Raw genomic sequence first — 23063 nt, forward strand, 5'->3', positions numbered from 1 at the left:
TGTATTTTAGGAAAAAATGAGAAGTATATTTAACTCCTCGTCCACCGCAATTTAAATGCATCGTTTTCCTTCTACAATACCTTTTATTACAGTAAGGTCTCTTTTTATGCGGATTATTTTTATGAGATTTTGAAGTTATGCGGTTGGTATTTCATTCAAAAATGTCTATTATAGTCGGTTCGCTAAACTCAGACGCGAATGGCTAATGATTTTAGTACGTAACTTTTTTGTTTTTTGCCAATTTTGACAAAATTTGCAAAATTACTAAATATTTAGTAATTATTAACTATTTAGTAATGATTTTGTTGGCAATTTTATCAAATTGGCAAAATTACTAGCTTAAATCACTAGCCAGTTGAGTCTGAGTTTAGCGAACGGACTATATTAACCATTAGTATAATTAATATTAACTATTCCTATTCCCATCCAGTAGTCTGAGAGTTTGCAATTCGGGTATTCCCTTGTTACATGATGTACCATGCAGCTATTATATCAATCTGAATTTCGCATTGAAAGGTATTATATAACCTGTAATTGTATTGAAATTAAATTTAAATGTTGCTGATTTCAAGTTGCAGTATAATAAACAGCACATTTTGATTTCTGGATTAAAAGATTTAATTAAGCGACGTAAAGTTTTATGTTCCATTACACGAGGTTTTTGCAATCTCAATATCGTTAGTTTGCATTTTTAATTTCTTCTTTAAGATTTTATTTGACCCAATGAAGAAAAAAAAACATCAAAGTAACATTTTTTGGTGGACAAACGTCCACCATTTTATGTGATTTTAGAAAATTACGGAACGTATCCCTACTTTTTCAATGCAAGTAAAGTCTTTTTTTATGCGATTTTTTTATATGCGGTTTTCTGAAGAACGTATCCACCGCATAAAACGAGACTGTATAGTGTTACTTGTATGTTCAAAAAGTTGGAACGGGTTTAAAATGAATGGTTTTTGGAAAAAATAAGATCAAATTATAGAGGACATTTTTTAATTTCCTTAAAAATCTTCTTTTTCTCCATGTAATTTGAAAATGATAAGAGATGCGAAAAAAAGATCTCATACAAAAATGTAGGGTTTTTTATATGAAAATTTTGTTTTTATTTTTCAGTACTGTATATCTTATCATTTTCAAGTTACATGGAGAAAAATATATTAAAATATATTAAAAAAAATTGAAAATTTGATCTTATTTTTTTTTCAAAAATCATTCATTTTAAAGCCGTCCAACTTTTTGAACATAGAAATAACACTATAATAAAAATTATTGTAGAAGGAAAACGATGAATTTAAATTCTGGTGGATGAGGGGTTAAAAATCCTTTCCTTTTTTTCTGAAAATAGATTAGATATCAATTTTTTTTGAAGCATATCTCGCTTAGTTTGAATGTAATAGGCATTTAATATTGCTTATTTTAAAGGTCCTTTCAGGCACTACAAAACGTATTAGTAGTATTATACACCTAAAATCGACCGTTTCACTGCCATTTCAAGTTGAATACACCGATTTGAGCATGCACCAAAAAACAAACTCTTTTCATTTACCATATCACTTTTTGTATTATAACTAGAAGATTTACGAAGGAACAAATATCTTTGTTTTTACGAGCTACAAAAATGTTTTATATAATTTTTTTTGTTAGATGGATAGTTTTTAAGGTATTCGCAAAAAACCGTTTGAAAAGGTGTTATGTGTCAATGAAAATGGCCAATTTTCAACCAAGAATAACTCAAAAAGTAGTAAGTTTTCAAAAAAAATTATAAAAGTAGTATAGTTTTTGCTTAGAATTAGGTTGCCTATTTACTTCCGTGGCTATTTAGCCAAAAAATTTTCCACCCCAGAGAAGGGGTGGGAACTGTCCCCAAGTTAAAAAGCGCCATAGTATATAGGGCAGACTTTGAATTAAGAGATAAGTAGAGGCTATTCCCAAAATTTCATTAAAATCCATGCAGTAGAATAAAATTTGGAGGTCATATCCTGTTCTTGATTGACTGGCGTATGTTGTAAAAAGGTAACTTTGAAATGAATAGCTACAGTGTCTATTATTTTAAAATGTAAATATATTTTCAAGCAATAACCATAATACCAATTCTTGTGCTCTTTTATTTATTTCAATAATTTGACTTGTCGAAAATTTGAAATAGTACTTAAATAAACCTGATCTGATTGAGAAAATGAGCTGCATTTTTTGCATTCAGCATACACGAAATAGAAAACATCACCTATAAAATTACCGACCTCAAAAATGACGCAAGCCACGATTCATCAAATATTCTCGATTCATAAGCCTCGATTCATGATTCATTAAAAGTACAATAGGTACATACCTAATGTATAGACCAGGGTATTTAGGAAAAATAAATCGATTTTTAAATACAGCACCTATCAACTTGCACTTTTTGCATTGTGTTCGAAATGACATCAGGATAAAAGTCTATAATAAAAAAATGGGTGAAAATGCATATTTGCATTTGTACAGTGCATAAAATGCATTCAAAAGTATAGAAACATGTTAAAATCAGTATATTAAGGGCCAAATTTCGATATTCGGGGGTTTTTGGGGGTACTGAACATGAATAAGTCCTCCTCAGAACCGACTCCCTGGGCACTTGTAAGGGTGCCCAGGGTGACTGGTAAGACACTCTATATGGAGTTTCAAGAGTTATCCATGCTAAATTGATGCAAAATTGCAAACAGATTACTACTCAGGGGTTTTGGGATCACTGAACACAAATACGGCATCAGAACTGATACCTGGAGTTCCTAGTGCCCAGGATCACTGCTAAGGCACGTCATCTTCTAGAGTTTCGTGGGTTCTCGGCACTAAACGAATGCAAACATATTAATCAGGGTTTTTGGGTTCGCTAAACACGAATACGCCATCAGAACCGACTCCGGGAAAATCTATTGCCAGGGTCACTGGTAAGGCATGTCATCTTGAGTTTCGAGGGTTCTTGGTACTAAATTGATGAAAACAGACAACTAGGGGGTTTTTAGGGTTGATGAACACTGGTTTGCATCAACTTATTGTCGGAAAGCGAAATTCCATAAGATGACTTGCCTTAGCAACGAGCATGGAAACCAGGTGCTCCGGGTGTCAGTTCTAACGGCGTATTTGCGTACAGCAACCCCAACATCTCCCAAGTAGTCTGTATGAAAACAGTGACAGTGGGCACCAGGTGCTCCGAGGGTCGGTTCTGATGGCGTATTCATGTTCAACCACCTCAAAAACCCTCGAGTAACAAAATCTGGCCCTTAATATACCTAACCAGGTTTTCCACATGTTTATGCATTTTATACACTGTAAATGCAATTACAGTTGAGTCCCTGAATCTTTACCCGAATCATCATCATCAGTGGCCCTACAGGTCTTTATGAGCCAAAGCCTTTTTCAGAACAATCCTCCATTCGCCCCTGTCTCTGGCAACTCTTCTCCATGCTCTAATTTCAATAGATTTTAAATCAATTTCTAAGTTGTCTTGGTACCTGCGTGCGTCATCATTTAAAGCATACGAAATAAGTCGATGACTTACTGTCACTTGCTGTTGCGTTTAGTAAATTTCAATTTCCGACTTATCATCGACTTATTTCGTATGCTTAAAATGATCACGCACCGGGACTCAACTGTGTGCATTTCCACACATTTTTCTGTTGTAGACTTTTTCCTGACGCCAGTCGATAGGTGCTGTATACCCTATTCCACAAACTTACGCCTGTTTTGGATTACTTCGACAACGAATATTTTACTGTGCAAAATAAGAAGAACGAAAGTAAATTGCAAATTACATTGTTGCTTATTGGAATAATTATTAGCGCCATTTACTTTCGTACTTCTTATGTTGCACAGTACAGTAAAATATTCGTTGTCGAAGTAATCCAAAACAGGCGTATGTTCGTGGAATGGCCCATATTTAAAAATTCCGTTGTTTTAGTTATAAATGCACTTGAATGCGTCAGGTATAGTTGGGGTAGACAAGTAGACCAGCGAAGTATTTACTACGAAGTTTGCAAGCGGATGTATAAGTTTTCTTTTATTTTATCTTAATACACCAAATATCTAAGAAATGTAAAAATAGAGTAAAAAAATCATTGTCGAGAGTAAATAAACTTAGATAGGAGCAAAGTGATACCATTATAAGCTAGAATAGAGTCTAAACAGTGAATGTGGTACGGATGGAAAACAACAGAAAGATGAAAATTGAAAGATGGGTATGGATAAAAAGCCTAGGTGATTCAGGTCTACCAGAACATGAAACAGCGAAATCGGAAAAGTGGTCAACAGAAGAAAAATGGACTGGGGAAAGGTTGAAAGGTCAGTGGCCGGCATCATTAGGTAGAAGAGAATCGATTATTATTATTATAATAAGTATAAACCACTAAAAATGTTTGTGTAGAACAGTTTACCTTAATCAGTCATTTATATTGTCAAATCTAATTTAAAGAAGATTATCATAATGACCCGTTTAAAATTAATATTTTAATATAAAAGAGTTCCCAGAAAAGGTAGCTATAAAATTATCATATTTAATTAACAGTCCATATTACTTAACCATTTAGTGAGTGTGACAAATTGTAAAAAACGATAATATTCAAAATCTGTTTGGATAGAAGTTATTTATTGTTCCTGTCTTTTTTGGTTATCTTAACGTCTTATTAGGCAAATTCTTTAATGATCTGTGCGCATTATAAAATAATCTAGAGCAATTTTTGTGTTGTGTAAAATATAACATTGCTTTATTAAGCTTTTATTTATTCTAAAAGTACCGTTGGCATTAATTATTTATATCATATAGATACCAACTTGTTAGATTTAGAATAAAAATTGATGCCACTGTTTTTAATTTGGTTAGAGTGATATTTCATATTATATTCTCATTCATTTTACAATTCATGATCTGTTTTGTGGAAATAGAAGTTGTAAAAATGAAGAGAAAATTATGAAAACTGAATATAAAGAAAAAAAGACAGAAATTAATAAGAAAAAGAATGGAAATAACTGAAAGGAATTAACAGAAGAATTGAATAATAATTTTAAAGGGACAAAATACCAGAAAAAATAAATTAGAAATGAAAGGGACTAATTGAATATTTATGTATATGACAATAACAGTGTAATCCTAAAGTTCTTAATCCAAAGCAATACTCAAAAATATTATGTGTGAAAAAAGTTGAATGAGTGTAATGCTTTCTGATAAACAATATTTTTGTTGTTTTTCAGTGAAAAACGTTGTACGATAGTCGACTACGTCATCCTGGTTTCCTACAATTTAAATAAAGCATCTCTCCTGGAAGAAACGTCTTAATGGTCGCATGAAAATCATTAACTCGTTCGCTGCCGTCTCGGTCAACATGATCGAGAAAATAGCTTTCCCACAGGCCAGCTCGGTCAATATGACCGAGAAATGTTTTTTCATTTTCATGCCAGTGACGTAAATTTCTTTCATAAGACTTAATTATCCGTGGAAATCTACTTCTGCGTAGCTTGGTCCAAAGAATGAAATTTTTTTCCCATATCTGCAATATACCACTTGGCCTAAACGTAAAAAACCATACAAAACACTCTGGCAGTGAACGAGTTAACATATGTGTTGTATGTCACCAATAATGCTCGTTCACTCAGCCAATTATTACGGATATTGAACTGTTGCGCTATATCCGGAAAAACACGCTGAATAAACTCCTTTTTGCAGTCTGTGATGTCTAGCAAGTAACTTAGGTTATTTGCTTACAGTCTCACTAACTATTACCTTAAAGCCCTTATATTCACGTAAGTATATTATCTTCTTTTCTTGTCATGAAATAGTCTATTTGAGAACGATTTTTTCCATCTTTGGACTAACAAGTGAACTTTCTGTATTTTGAAAGAATATATTAACCATCGCTCGCCATATCCAATAGTGTTGCTAATTACAGAATACCTATCATTTGTAGCTTAATATCACTCAGTATGTCTCCTAATTGATCGTATAAAGCTTTTCTTAATTCTTCTTTATCAAGTAAAAATTTCACTATATCATTCATTCTTACAATTTCTGCTGCATCTTCCATTTCCCTATCAGCAATTATACCAACTCCATTCCTATTAGTGTTAGTCTTCCCTACATACCACAATTTTTATCTATCACCTAGATCTTTTGTCCTTTAGACAAATATTAACAACAAAGGACTTGTTCTCTTCAAATTTACTTAACTGTGTTATATTCAATGCCCACGTTCATACTATTTCACTCAAATGGAATTTTCAGTAGTAATTGCACAAGAGCTCTAAAATTATCGAATTTTTCCCGAGTGACATTTTGACAGTTTAAATTTATGTCAAAGTGTCACGAGGGCAAAAATTCTATATTAATTTTAGAGATCGAGTGCAATTTGTTGCGATTATTTCATGAATAAAACTGTTCAAAACCAAAATTTTATTGTAATTTATTTATGTAAGTACAAATTAGTACAATTAAACACACACTTGTTATAAATATTTTACGGTTGAAAGTCATCACTTTTATAATTTTTAAAACATTAATTGTCATTAATGTCACTGAATGTATTTTTTCATAGCAACGAATGGCATCTGACGTAATATACTTGACGACGGGAAATTATCAAAAATTATCAGTCTAATTTAGATTTCTGTAGCTTTCTATTGGTCAGAATCTCCTATGAATGAAATAATCAGTAGTAATTGCACAGGAGCTCTAAAATTATTGAATTTTTCCCGAGTGTCACTTTGACAGTTTTAATTTCACGAGCTGAATTCAAGTGAAATTATTTCAAAGTGTCACGATGGCAAAAATTCTATATTAATTTTAGAGATCGAGTGCAATTTGTTGCGATTATTTCATGAATAAAACTGTTCAAAACCAAAATTTTATTGTAATTTATTTATGTAAGCACAAATTAGTACAAATAAACACACACTTGTTATAAATATTTTACGGTTGAAAGTCATCACTTTTATAATTTTTAAAACATTAATTGCCATTAATGTCACTGAATGTATTTTTTCATAGCAACGAAGGGCATCTGACGTAATATATTTGACGACGGGAAATTATCAATAGCAATTGCACAAGAGCTCTAAAATTATTGAATTTTTCCCGAGTGTCACTTTGACAGTTTTAATTTCACGAGCTGAAGGCGAGTGAAATTATTTCAAAGTGTCACGAGGGCCAAAATTCTATATTAATTTTAGAGATCGAGTGCAATTTGTTGCGATTATTTCATGAATAAAACTGTTCAAAACCAAAATTTTATTGTAATTTATTTATGTAAGTACAAATTAGTACAATTAAACACACAGTTGTTATAAATATTTTACGGTTGAAAGTCATCACTTTTATAATTTTTAAAACATTAATTGTCATTAATGTCACTGAATGTATTTTTTTATAGCAACGAAGGGCATCTGACGTAATATACTTGACGACGGGAAATTATCAAAAATTATCAGTCTAATTTAGATTTCTGTAGCTTTCTATTGGTCAGAATCTCCTATGAATGAAATAATCAAAAATTATCGGGTGTAATATCACAAGAGAGTGAGAATAAATTGAAAATAATGCGACAGTTTTTCGAAAATTTGTTGTCTGGCAATAGACACGAGAGCCCGCAGGGCTCGAATGGCTATTGCCCAATGACAACAAATTTGAATAAAAATGAAGCATTATTTTCTTATTTATTCTTACTGTCGTGTGATATTCGTAAGATTATTTTTTAATACGTATATTATGGATATTTTCTTAAATGTGACAGTTGTCAAAACTAGGAAACTGGTTGATATTAAACAGAAACAATCTACTTAAAAAAATTCTCTCGGTAATTTTCGACAGTAGATAATCCTCAGTATAATTTTAATCTGTTTGGACAGAATTAAACACGTGATAAAATATCTTACTATACGATTGGAAGTTAAAATCACCAAAAAATATTCAGTTTAATTTAGATTTCTGTAGCTTTCTATTGGTCAGAATCTCCTGTGAATGAAATAATCAAAAAGTATCGCTGTAATTTTTATTTCTGTAGCTTTCTATTGGTCAGAATCTATATGAATGAAATAATCATTCTAATCTTATCACAGAAGATACTTTGCTAATTCAAATCACATTTTACAAATAAAAACCTTCGTTTTTAAAAGGCAAAAGGTATTTCAAAAAGAGAATTTGAAGCTAAACATTTGATTTTATTTTTAAAAATGATTCAAAATTCACAGGAAGAAACTCTTATTTTGAAATTACCGAAGCCAGATCCGCGAAGTGGTATTAAGCTCACTTATATATACATTTTCCGTGTACGTATTAGGAATTTTGATTGAGACATAATGCCTTTTTGCCCCTATGTTGTAAATCTGGTTTCTAGTTTCCGCTCTGACTGCATCACAAATTGGCTTTTTATGCGTTATTTCCCGGTTTATGAGTGTTTTTTTATTTTGGTTTTTGTATCAAGCGTAAATTAATGTTAGTAGTTATATAAAAAATAAATCGGGTTCGGAAACTGTTGTCTTGTGACATGTTTAAATAAATAGTTTTGCAAATTAAAATGGAAAGTCCTAGCAGTTGGATGTATGGCATAGTTATAAAAACTAACAGAGAAGTAAAAACTTCGTTTGTACAATAGTATATTGGTTTATTAAAATTAAAAAATTATCCAAATGGATTATAAAATTTCCAGAACGTTTTCGACTTTATCAGATCATCAGTGAAACATTATATTTTGTAGTTGAAACTAACCCAGTAGTTTTTCTATATCTATAGATCTTTGATGTTACATACTTTTTACATAAAATGAAACGACACTAGGGCGGTGTTAATGGATTAACTTATCGAGCAACATGGCTTCCCTGCCTGAAAGAACAAAAGTCGTACTTATCATTTGAAGGATAAGTCGGTATGTATCCTTCAAAAGTCAAATTTCATATACTTAATTATCATGAAAGAGGAAATACTTGAAAAAAAACTATAAAATGTGGGCATTAATTAGAAACTTCTTTATTATTAATATTTTTAAAAAAATCATATTTTTTCTTATTTTCGCTTCTCTTCTATCCATGTTATATAGATCTTCTACACTTAGTTACTCAATTAAGACTACTGAAAGATAAAATGGGAAACTACTTAGTGTTGACAAATCCCCAAGGAAAATTATTTCCTGTAGCTGGCTGTAGGTATACCTAACATATATCACAAAAATTCTATTTATTAAAATCCTTTATAAAAGAGTATTTACAGAAACTACTACAACACGAACCACACAGCACAAGTGAAGAAGATGAAGAAAGAACGGGCGAGCAAGAAGTTGAATTTATACCAAAATATTACAAAAGTATGGAACAGTCTGAAGAACAGATAAATACCAGAGAAACTTATACGGGTAACTATATCTATATACAGAGACACTAAAAACCGTGTGATAAGTAAAAATATATTATCTGACCAGTTCAGAGCAACTGAAGGTGTAAGACAAGGGGGAAGCTTGAGCCTGTTACTGTTTATTACGTTTATGGATGAAATAATAAAAGAAACAAAAACAAAAGTCAAACCACTACACATAGGGTATAGAAATCTGAAAAGCACCGAGATAGCAGATTGTACATTTACCGACGATGTAGTAATTTTAGCATCAAATTAGACGAGTTACAAAGAAGCGTCAAAACATGGAACTCAGTTTTAAAAAAGTATGGTATGACGATTAACAAAGAAAAATCGAAGGTAATGGTAATAGCCAAAGAAAGAGAGGATGTACATGTTCAGATAGATGATACAGAGATTAGACAGGTACAATCATTTGAATACTTGGGAGTAACCATTGAAGAAACAGGTAGACAGGGAGCTGAGATCAATAAAAGAATTGATAAAGTGAATAAACTGTACCACGGTTTAATATAAATAGGAAAAACAATTATTAACAAGAAAGAAGTATCGAAACATACAAAAATAAAGGTATTTAAGGCTATATACAGACCAGTACTTACGTACGGATGTGAATCCTGGGTACTAAATAGACAACACAAAAGTAAGATACAGGCTGCAGAAATGAGGTATCTACGCAGAGTTCAATGAGTCACTAGAAGGGATAGGGTAAGAAATAACTACATAAGAGAAGAACTGAAAATCGAGACAATGATGGAGTATGTTGAAAAAAGACAATTAAGTTGGTGGGGGAATATACAACGACTACAGACAGAATTACCAGTTAAGAAGATATGGGAAACGATGGTGCAGGGGAAAAGAAGTAGAGGAAGACCGAAAGAGACATGGAACGAAATGATGGCAAGGATTCTTGACAAAAAACGAGTATCATGAAACGACGCTAAGGCTATGGCACAGGTCAGGAAGCAATGGAAGAGATTTGTGCACTGTTAACAAAGCACAAGTCATACCTACACCCGAGAGGGTAGAAGGTCTAAAGATTATATATATATATATATATATATATATATATATATATATATATATATATAAAACAAATGAAATAGAGAATGTAGAAAAATCCCCTTACGAATAACTCACACATCCACTATTTCTGGCTGGGAAAAATTTTTCGAATAGAATCAAAGATCCAAACACCAGTTCTTAGAAATGTGTTTCGCCCTCTTCAACCTCTGTGGGCTCATCGGTAAAGATGAGAGGTTGAATATCTTTAGACATATTCCATCAAAAAACAACATCCGAGACATAGACATAACAGGAGCGTAAATCTACGCACAACCTGAAAATGACAGTCTCAAGTTTTAATTCCCTAATTACTTTAGAGTAAGTAAGATAATGTTTATGAAAAAACAAAAGATGTAGATCTTTGAAACACACTCAGTGATCAAAAGATCCACAGGTACTGGTTTAACGACCACTCGTACGAAATCAAACAAATGAAATAGAGAATGTGGAAAAATACCCTTACGAATAACTCACACATCCACTACTTCTGGCTGGGAAAAATTTTTCGAATAGAATCAAAGATCCAAACACCAGTTCTTAGAAATGTGTTTCGCCCTCTTCAACCTCTGTGGGCTCATCGGTAAAGATGAGAGGTTGAATATCTTTAGACACATTCCATCAAAAAACAACATCCGAGACATAGACATAACAGGAGCGTAAATCTACGCACAACCTGAAAATGACAGTCTCAAGTTTTAATTCCCTAATTACTTTAGAGTAAGTAAGATAATGTTTATGAAAAAACAAAAGATGTAGATCTTTGAAACACACTCAGTGATCAAAAGATCCACAGGTACTGGTTTAACGACCACTCGTACGAAATCAAACAAATGAAATAGAGAATGTGGAAAAATCCCCTTACGAATAACTCACACATCCACTATTTCTGGCTGGAAAAAATTTTTCGAATAGAATCAAATTAAAACTTGAGACTGTCATTTTCAGGTTGGGCGTAGATTTACGCTCCTGTTATGTCTATGTCTCGGATGTTGTTTTTTGATGGAATGTGTCTAAAGATATTCAACCTCTCATCTTTACCGATGAGCCCACGGAGGTTGAAGAGGGCGAAACACATTTCTAAGAACTGGTGTTTGGATCTTTGATTCTATTCGAAAAATTTTTCCCAGCCAGAAATAGTGGATGTGTGAGTTATTCGTAAGGGGATTTTTCCACATTCTCTATTTCATTTGTTTGATTTCGTACGAGTGGTAGTTAAACCAGTACCTGTGGATCTTTTGATCACTGAGTGTGTTTCAAAGATCTACATCTTTTGTTTTTTCATAAACATTATCTTACTTACTCTAAAGTAATTAGGGAATTAAAACTTGAGACTGTCATTTTCAGGTTGTGCGTAGATTTACGCTCCTGTTATGTCTATGTCTCGGATGTTGTTTTTTGATGGAATGTGTCTAAAGATATTCAACCTCTCATCTTTACCGATGAGCCCACGGAGGTTGAAGAGGGCGAAACACATTTCTAAGAACTGGTGTTTGGATCTTTGATTCTATTCGAAAAATTTTTCCCAGCCAGAAATAGTGGATGTGTGAGTTATTCGTAAGGGGATTTTTCCACATTCTCTATTTCATTTGTTTGATTTCGTACGAGTGGTCGTTAAACTAGTACCTGTGGATCTTTTGATCACTGAGTGTGTTTCAAAGATCTACATCTTTTGTTTTTTCATAAACATTATCTTACTTACTCTAAAGTAATTAGGGAATTAAAACTTGAGACTGTCATTTTCAGGTTGGGCGTAGATTTACGCTCCTGTTATGTCTATGTCTCGGATGTTGTTTTTTGATGGAATGTGTCTAAAGATATTCAACCTCTCATCTTTACCGATGAGCCCACGGAGGTTGAAGAGGGCGAAACACATTTCTAAGAACTGGTGTTTGGATCTTTGATTCTATTCGTAAAATTTTTCCCAGCCAGAAATAGTGGATGTGTGAGTTATTCGTAAGGGGATTTTTCCACATTCTCTATTTCATTTGTTTGATTTCGTACGAGTGGTCGTTAAACCAGTACCTGTGGATCTTTTGATCACTGAGTGTGTTTCAAAGATCTACATCTTTTGTTTTTTCATATATATATATATATATATATATATATATATATATATATATATATGTATATATATATATATATATATATATATATATATATATGTATGTAAAATTTATTAATAAAAGTCCCTTAAAGGGCTACATCGCAATTGCAGAACGTTTTCGATCTGTATGGATCATCAGTGCTGTACAGGATGTTCACATGCTAAGCCACCAAAATTTAAAATATGTTACAATTTCCAAATGTTACAATAATGGGAAAATTTATATTATTGATTTTAAATGGATATTTTCGATCCTACAAGATGGACTTGAAAGTTTCACACTGACGCGATTACACATAAATAAGCTACATTCACTGGAAATTATGGTATTTTAGAATGATGCTTAGAATAGCATGGACACAGAAGAAAACAAATTCGGAAGTATTGCTAAAACTGGACAAAGAATACGAAATAATAAACACACTAAAACTAAGAAAGTTACAATTTCTGGGACACGTAATGAGGGGGACAGCGATATAAACTATTAAGATTGATAATAATGCAGGGAAATATAAGTTACTCCATTGAAATGTTACATTTTTTAGGCCATACCTTGCATTTGTTAGAGAAGTCAATTTAATTTTTTTTAGTGTGTAGGGGAGATCAGTAGAAGATTAAGTTCAAGTTGGGGTCGCCACCCTTATCCTTCGGCCGGTATCTTGGAAAAGGGGTGCAAAGAGGTTTCGCGCTATATCTCGTAAACCACCAACCCTACGGAAAATCTAATAAAACATAAAATGTAGCAAATTAATGTTCTACAATTTTGTTTCTATTACTTTTTATCGGCAAGTTACCAACAAAAAAGATATAAACAAAAATATGTAAAAAACTTTTAAAAGGTTTCCTTTTGGATGTTATAACTTTTTTTCAGTGCATTTTACAATAAAATAACATTTTGGCAACTTTGTAGAGGGTTTTTCAGCGAACAATTTCCACCATAAAGGTGTTTAATTCTATTTATTTATCTAGGTTTTACAGCGCTCCAAACTTGACCAGATTCTCGAATGTTCATAGGGATACAATAAAAACAAATCGTTAGGCTTACTTTTGTATCTTAATATTTTTTATTCATACAATTTATTATGATTTTAACATTCCTGTGCTAGTATTAATCTATTTTTGACCTTTTTCCCCACTATAAACCTTAGAACCCTAAGCATATATAGAAAAGGCCCAAGAAGTTGTTTGAGGACAAATTCGCCGGTCCAGAAGAAGAATGACGCAATCGAAAAATGCAAAATTCTTCAGAACGATTTTTAATAAATTTAAAATAGGGATTCAATGAAGAGTAATCATCCAGGAGCATCGGTATGGCGTTTGGTTTTTGACAACGATGGCTTTTATTTTCTTCGATATTGTTCGAATTTCATTATCTTAATTTAATCGCCCCATTTTAACCATATCTACAGTTGCGTCATTATGCATCTGAAACAAGGTCTAACATAACGCGTTAGTAAAGACGCAACTACCCTATAGTGGCTCAGCACATTTTTACAGTTCGGTCTTTTTGTATCATCTTTACATTTTTTGCGCAATAAACAGGAATTGACAAAATTAGCAGTTACGTCAGTTTTCTTCCGTACCGGACTGAATATCTGCCTGCTATTACTTTTATTATTATAATTTATCCTAGATGGCACAGCAGTCGGTCCCCCTCTACTTAACTTATTCTTACAGTTGTACCTATTTGGCCAAGTGCAGTCGTATTATAAATTGTGAAAAGTATTTTGAGTTTTATAGATAATACTATTGAGAGTCTTGTGGGTAAAATTTATATTTTTGTAATTGATGGAATACATTTTGTGGAAGTAGAGAAAACAAACGTGTTCAGTGTTTTATTGTTAGATTATATTTTTGTGATTAGATAAGCATTTTGTGTTTTTTGTAAGAGTGCATCATGAGTGGTGGTTATTTTATTTATAAGAAACCTCTGGGAAAAATTATTTACCAGTGGGAAAGTCGAGCCATCTTTACTCACTGTTGTCGGCGAACGTTTTTCGTCTCTTTGGGAGACAAAAAATGCATTTAATCTCTTCTCACGTCCTCCAACACAAGATGCAGCCCGTTTCCACAGACTCCGAGTGTATCACCAGATTCAGTCATGGCTCGGTAAACATTGTGATCTAGAAAATTGAGGCTGGAAAAATCATGGAATATTTTGGATACCAATCCAAACTTCCAAGCCTCCAGTACCCCCGAGCTAATGAAATTCATCTTTAGCAGATGCAATGGAAACTGGAAGTGCATGTTGTTGCCGAAGAGCAGACCTCAAATGTTCAGCAGTGTGCTTCTATTGTGGTGGTGAAAGTTGCAGAAACAGCGTGGACATATCAACATTAATTATTGAAGAAAATGAATTGGTAGATGAATTACCTACAATGACTCCAACTCTAACTCTCATTATACCGCAAAAATTCACCTCGGATACTGATTCAGAGTCTGAACCATTGAACAAAATGAAAAAATAATAACTATGATAGATCTTTTTCAACATATAATAATAAATAAAACTATTTTGTCTAGAAATTGTCCGTGGATTAGGCCTATTGGGGATGCCACACAAAAAACGTGCCTCCAGACTCTACCTCATAGGTGGCCGGGAAAAGGATCAAAAATAGCTTAATAATAGCATAGGAATGTTAAAATCATAATAAATAAATATATAGATAGAAAAGTAAGCCCAAGGTTTTGTTTTTATTGTAGTCCTATGAGAATTCGAGAATCTGGTCAAGTTTGGAGCGCTGTGAAATCTAGATAAATAAATAAAATTAAACAACTTTATAGTGAAAATTGTTCGTTGAAAAATCCTCTATAATATCGCTATGATGTTATTTTATTGTAAAATGAACGGAAAAAGGGCAGCGACCCCAAAAACTTGAACTTATGCTTCTATTGAACCCCCCTACATATTAAAAAATAAAATTGACTCCTCTAAGAAATGCAACCCTAAATGTAGGACTATATAGGAAGAAGAGTGTCATGGTTCAAAAACATAACAGGTTGCCTGCGTATATTTTTTAAGTGCTTCTCCCAGAACCTGAAATAATTTTTGTAATGTAATGTAAGAGAGCACATGTCGCTCATCGGTGACATCAGCACTGAAGAGGAAAAACGAATGTCGCCGATGAGCGACATACGCCTCGAACGTTTTAAGGGACTGGTCTAAACGCAGTATAATAGAACTCTTCAGAGCAGCGGTGGTGGATAGAGTAAAAATAGTGATGATGATATCCAAACTCCGATAGGGAGAGAACACTTAAAGAAAAGTGTTCATTTTCTATTAAGATATTTATCATACACCTCAATCTGGCAAGCCAGAATACAGTGTTTTTATTGCTTTGGCGTTAAAATGTTTTACAGGTATTATCCTACTACGATGCTAGCCTTCATGGGTCTCGGCACGTGCTGATTAAAACCGCAGGATCTATTTTATACATTGTAAAATGGATTGTAATAAAACGTTTACGCATCAAAATCATAACAACACTAATACATATCTTGACCTGCAATATAATCGTATTTCTCTCCATTATTCTTGCGAAGCTCAAGTCTATATTTATGATAATTATTCAAAACAATTTCATGCTTATTTATTAAAGTTATACTCGATTTAGCTGCCTTATGGTTTTCCTGCTTAGCAGTAAATATCCGAAATTATATATTTTAAAACATTTTGCACATCTCATTAACTTTCGAAATATAGGTAAATGTCCGTTTTGTAATGAAATATTTCCTTCACCAGTTGGCAGTAGCAACTTTCGCAGACGACACTGCTATTCTGTCAGTTGGTAAAGATAATACACACTCCACTATTAGTCTACAAAATGCAGTCAATAAATTCCATAACTGGGCCAGGAAGTGGACAATCTCCCTAAATGAAGGTAAATCGGTTCATATAGCATTTACTAGGAACACAAACATGGAATTTGTGAGGAACACAAACATGTAAATATAAACGAACATGTAATTCCATATGCTAATACAGTCAAATATCTAGGTTTAATTCTAGATGTAAAGCTGATCTGGAAAGCACACGTAAAGAATAACGGGAAGAATTGGGTATCGGATTCAAAAAGATGTATTGGTTTCTGAAAAGACACTCGGCCCTGTCAATTCATAAAAATATTTTACTCAACAACCAGATTCTAAAAACTAAGTGGATGTATGCAAAAAAACTAAAATTAAAATAATTCGGACTTTCCAAAATAAAGGATTGAGGTGCATTATTAATGCATCTTGGTGCATCCGCAATCAAGATATCCACAGAGACCTATAGGTGGGGTATGTTGATGGAGAAATACAAAAAAATGGCCAACAGGCACGAAGAAGGGCTTACTGATTGGTCTTTGACTAGATTGTAGCATTAAATAAACAACATAAAAATATTTCCTTTTTTATATCTTCTATAGTATCTATAGGTTCATTAATTTCTTCTTCATTAGTCTACATGAACAATACAACTTCTTGTAATTCTAAATTTATATAGTGTTGAGTTTGATAAATTATAGGCCTATTACATTATACAAGCCGCAATGGTATGTAGTTAGTAAAAAGGGCACGTCTAAAACATTATCAACTTTATTTACATTATAAAGTTAAACCTGTTTGAAAAAGTCGTTTCATTTCTTTATATTTTTTACCCACTTCCTATCGGAGATTATTAAGCCATTAATTATTCATTGTATTATAATATTGTAAAAAAAGAATAAGGCAATTCTCAAGGTCTATTGTGAAGAGGATTGCAGTGTCTGATCTTTGTTGGAGACAATGTTAAGCAGCTCAATACTTCCTCATATAATGTATTTTAGGTATTCTCCTGTCGTAATCAACGGTCGTCCACTTTGTTCATTTGTACAAGGGTCCTCTAATGACCTAATCAATTTCGAAACTAACGACACTAATTAAAGCAACCTTGAATGCACATATTAAAAAGGTCATTTACGATACATAGCCGACCAAAGAGGCCACTAATTAACAAGCACTGGAAAGCAAAACCAACCTGAATAAAAAACCCGGTCTAACACATATTCATATTCAAAAAATTATTCGAACAAAAATTAGGGACTACTTCAATTTAAAGAAGAGACAAAAACTCAGAGCATTTCTGGGTTATATACAAGGAAGCAATCTTAGAAGCGGCAAAGGAAGCTTGTGGAACCTGTAGAACCATCAAAAACAAGAAACAAACATCTTGGTGAACGGAGAATGTGAAAAATGGTATTAAAAATAAGAAAACCGCTTGGAAAAAATACTTGGCCAACAGGAACGAAATTAATTACGTGGAGTACAAGAAACAAAAAAAAGGAAAGGAACTAGTTGCAGAAGCAAAAAAAGTAAGTTGGGTAGAATTTCGAGAGAAGGTGGAACAAAATAGGTGAAAGCCAAAAGCTGTTTTATAAAATCTTTAAATCATTCAGGCAGGATACAAAAGAAACAAATACATATATTCGAGATTCAGAAGGAAAAGTGTTAACTGAAACCATAATAATAATGAGTAGATGCAAAGCGGATTTTCAAGAACTTCTAGAAGCAACGCCAACAGATAAAGCGGAGGATAAAGTACGAAACATACTGCAACAGGGAGAAACAGATGAGATAAAATTAGAAGAGTTAGAGGATGCTATTAAATGGCCAAAAAATGAAAAAGCTCCTGGGTTCGATACAATAACAAACGAAATGCTGAAGCACATGGGAGATAAAGTAAATGAAGAATGAACTACTGGAGATTTTTAATGAAATATGGAAGACAGAGATAATTCCGAAAGATTGGAGGAACGATGTCCGAAGACAGGAGGAAGAACAATGAATGTCTATCTGGAAGCATTTTCGGTAAAATGAGAAACAAAGTTACATATTCATTGTTTTCCCCCTTGCGTCCAATTTTGTGACGTGTATTTAAGACGATTCTCATCGTTATTTCTCCTTGGCCATCCACAGGTTGATATTACTCTTTCAAAGCTAACAGATTGCACAAAAATCGCAATATGACCAAAAATTGACATTCATCATTTTCCCCTCTGACCCTTCATTTACAAGAAAGGAGACAAGAAATGTTGCAGTAATTTTTATAAAGTTTTAAAAAAAATAATTGAGAGGCTACTGTATAAGAAAATTGAAAGTTCGCTGCACGAAGCGCAAAGTGGATTCTGTAAAGGAAGAAGCACCCAGGTCCACGTATTCACACTAAAGCAAATAATAGAAAAAGTTAGTCAACAAAACCAGACAGCGTTACTGGCATTTATAGATTTGGAGAAGGCTTTTGATAAGGTAATGAGAGATAAATTGTGGGAAATACTGAAGAAGAAAGGTGCAGAGGACAAAACATTAAATGTGATTAAGAGCTTGTATAAGAACAACAAGAATAGTGTCATTTGGACAAACAACATCTCATATATCCTTGTGACCAGAGAAGGACTGAAGGAAGGAGAAGGACTGAGCCCACTACTATTCAATATATTTATGGATGAAATCATCAGGTCAAGTTCGAACAAAGCGAAGAAATTAAAAATGGGGTACAAAAATTTACAAATGGTGAGGATTTCGGAAGGATCATTCGCAGACTATGTGATGGTAGTTGCAGAAAGTGAACAAGACCTTCAAAGTAATATGGAAATCTGGAATGAAACTAAGAAGATATGGAATGATTCTGAACAAAGAGAAAGCAAAAGTAATGAAGATAGTAGACAATCAAAAAATGAGCATTACAATTGAGGGAAGAAAATTATAAGAAGTCGACATGTTTGAGTATTTGGGCACTATGATAGAGGATTCAGAAGAGGAAGAAATGGAAATCAATTCAAGAATGGAAAAAGCTATGAAAACTTACTATTTATGAACGTTTAATGAATGAAGGGTTTAATAGAAAAAAGATAAATTTCACGGAAATCCAAGATGAGTATATACAAGACGTATTCGACCAATCCTCACTTTCGGTTGCGAACCGTGGGAATAGACAAATAGGCAGAAAAGAAAACTACAGACCACCGAAATTAAAGACTTAAGAAGAGTGAGAGGAGTCACGAGAAGAGATACAATTAGAAATAATGTAATACGGGAAGAGTTAAACGTCCAACACTTGATCTCATTTATTGAACAAAAACAGCTAAGTTGGTGGGGACATCTCCAACGTATGGAAGAGCCAACGACAGGTTAGAAGAGTACGGGAAGCCAAAACATGGAAGAAGTTAAAGAGAGGAAGACCTAAAAAGCCCTGGGACAAAACAGTTGGGGAGCTGCTGCTGCTGGTAAGAAGAGCAACCACTTGGAATGAAGGAAGACGAATGGCAAGAGGTAAAAAATAATGGGGAAAATTTGTGTATGTATTTGATAAGGTAAGGGCCTATTACATTATACAAGGCGCAATAGTATGTAGTTTATTAAAAAAGACACGTCTAAAACATTACCAACTTTATTTACATTATAATGTTAAACCTGTTTGAAAAAGTCGTTTTATTTCTTTATATTATTTCCAACTTCTTATCAGCGATTATTAAGCCATTAATATTATTCATTGTATTATAATATTATAAAGAAAGAATAAAGCAATTCTCAAGGTCTATTGTGAACAGCATTGCAGTGTTAGATCTTTGTTGTAGACCATGTTAAGCAGCTCAATATTTCCTCACATAATGTCTTTTAGGTATTCTCCTGTAGTAATCAACGGTCGTCCACTTTGTTCATTTGTACAAGGGTCCTCTAATGACCTAATCAATTTCGAAAAGACACTAATTAAAGCAACCTTGAATGCACATATTAAAAAGGTCATTTACAATACATAGCCGACCAAAGAAGCCACTAATTAACAAGCACTGGAAAACAAAACCAACCTCAATAAAATACCCGGTTGCTGATTAAAAATCAACTCACCTTTAGCAGTAGTGGCTGCAATAAGAGCGGCTACAATTATGAAACACTTATACATCATTATTGTTGGAACAAAATAAACAAAAGCACTAAACGACCGCCTGTTTAGAAAGTGAAATGAATGTAAGTAAAACTAAGTAACAATTTTAATTGTCATATCTCTATCTCCTCTTAGACAACGCGGTGTGCGGTGGACATACACTCTATACACGGCACGGAACGAAACCAACTGAGAGACTTCAATGATTGCATAGGCGAGATGCGGTTTTCCCTCTCTGTCTTGATTTAATCAGGACCGGCGCACTCCAAGGATTTGGTTGTGATGTAATTCTCTTAATGCATTTTACTAATGATATACAAGTTAAATAAAAAATAGACACCGGCATACATTATTTTTAAACCATATTTAAATTTTGGTATATCTATTCTAAGTAATTCCACAGTTTTCACTGTACTCCTTCACTTAACCGTTCTCTCCAGCTCTTTCTGTTTTGTCAGTCCTCTTCCTGAAGAATGCTTCTTTCCATTGCTTTATCCACTTCATCTCTGAAAAACCTTCGGGTCTACCTCTCTTCCTTCTTTCTATCGGGCCCAACTCTGTTATTCATCCAACATTTTTTGTCTACTCTTCTGACATATATGTCCGTACTAAGTTAATCTCTGCTGTTCAATGTAGTATATTGTATCTTAGTTCATTACTATTATTCTTTTATTAATCTCTATATTATTTATTCTATCTCTTCTTGTTACTCTGCAGCTTCTCCTTAGCAATTCCATCTCTGTTGCTCTTATTTTGTTTTTGGTTTTCTTATTTATTATCCAATAAATACCATTAAATATGCAAATGGTATGCAATACATACCATTAAACACATCATGGAAAAAGCACACGAACATCAACATGAAATAGAAATATTATTTCAAGCCTTTGACTCAATAAAGAGAAAGGAAATAATGAAAGCCGTAAAATATCAAGGAGTAAGTAAAAAATTAAGAAACCTAATAAAAATGTCTATGAATAAATAAAAAATAAGTATCCTAACACAAAAAGGGGAAACAGAAGAATTCGAAATAAATAAAGGAGTGAGACAAGGTGACTCACTGTCAGCAACACTATTTAACCTGACAGTAGATTTTGTATTAAGAAAGATCCACAAGGGAAACCTAAGAGCATCAGGTTACCAACTAATCGCCTATGCAGATGATATAGCGATAGTAACAAAAACACGAAAAATCATAAAAAAAATATTAATGGAGGTAGAAGAAGAGGGAAAGAAGATGGGACTAAGAATTAATGAAAAGAAAACAAAATTAATGAGACTCGGAAAAGCAGAACAAAGCATAACAAAACAGAGAGATAAGGATAGGAAATAAAAAATTCGAGGAAGTACAGAAATTTAAATACCTGGGCGTTATGATAAATAACAAAGGGGAAAGAAAAACGGAGATCGAAGAAAGAATAACCGCGACAAACCGGGTATACCAAGCAAATAGAAAACTACTAAAGAGTAAAATATTGACCAAACAAACAAAAATGAATATCTATATAAAACAATAAATAATAATATATAAATAATGAATATCTATATAATATGTATATAAAACAATAATAAGACCAATAACGATGTATGCAGCAGAAACCATGACTATGACAAAAAAAGAAGAAGAGAAATTAAGGATAAATGAACGAAAGATAATAAGGACAATACTGGGTCCAGTGAGAAACGAAGAACAAGATTATAGAAGGAGAACGAATAAAGAAATTTTAGAAGAATTAAATGGTGAAGATATAGTAAAGAAAATAAAAGTACAAAGAACCAAATGGCTAGGTCACATATGGAGACAAGGACCAGAATCAGTATCAAAAGCTATGATATTGTGGCAACCAGGAGGAAAAAAGGGGACGTGGTCGACCCAGATCGAAATGGTTAACTGAAGTAGAAGAGGACCTAAGAGGAGCAAGAATTACAAAATGGAAAGAGAGGGCAATAGACCGGAAGAAATGGAGACATATTAGTGAACAAATACAATGATCATGGGGACTGATCCACCCCGTAAAATGGATCTAGAAAGCGAAAACGGCGAAACCCCACATGGGGTGTTAAGTCATATACTATACCATTTATTATCCAATTTTCACACCCATAAGTGAGGATAGATACTTCTTCTCATGGTGTTATATTATCTTATTGGTGCTAGTCTATCTTTTATATCTTCTTCAGGTGTTTCTTTGTTTTATGTTATGAAAACGAAATAGTACTTGTACTTGTATGTTCCTTTGATTTATTTACCTTCGTCTATTTCACTACACGAGATTTTTATACTCTATATATTTAGACTTTGGTACGACACCCGAAATTAAGTCATAGAACACATTAAATATAATATGTATTATAGAGTAAAATGACCTTTAAATGTTGAATTCAAGAAAGAAGAGAAAGACAAAGACGACAATAATAACATTTGCAAAAGGTTATGGATCAAAATAACTAGCCCAGTAACTAAAAATCCCATTTTATAATGCGTGATGCGTATTACATATTGCATGTACACTGATGGTTCCAAAATGGAAGAAGGCTTAGAATGCAGATCACTGAATCTAAGTATAAAGTGGGGTATGGGCAAAAATACCAGTGTAGTCCAGACTGAACTGGTTAGTATCTCCATA

At 33.1% G+C, this 23063-nt stretch overlaps 1 protein-coding gene across 1 annotated transcript in view; it reads right to left on the bottom strand.

Moving 5' to 3' along the window:
- The window catches only part of LOC114338817 (uncharacterized), a 373188-nt gene extending 352551 nt beyond the window's left edge, over nucleotides 1-20637 (bottom strand). The window contains exon 1 of the mRNA XM_050643757.1: nucleotides 20400-20637. Coding sequence (XP_050499714.1) covers nucleotides 20400-20457 — 58 coding nt within the window. The 5' untranslated portion in view covers nucleotides 20458-20637. The remainder of the gene's footprint in view (nucleotides 1-20399) is intronic.
- Between the last annotated feature and the right edge of the window lie 2426 nt (nucleotides 20638-23063).

Source organism: Diabrotica virgifera, chromosome 2 (genome assembly GCF_917563875.1).
Source record: "Diabrotica virgifera virgifera chromosome 2, PGI_DIABVI_V3a".
NCBI classification, from domain to species: Eukaryota; Metazoa; Arthropoda; class Insecta; order Coleoptera; family Chrysomelidae; genus Diabrotica; species Diabrotica virgifera.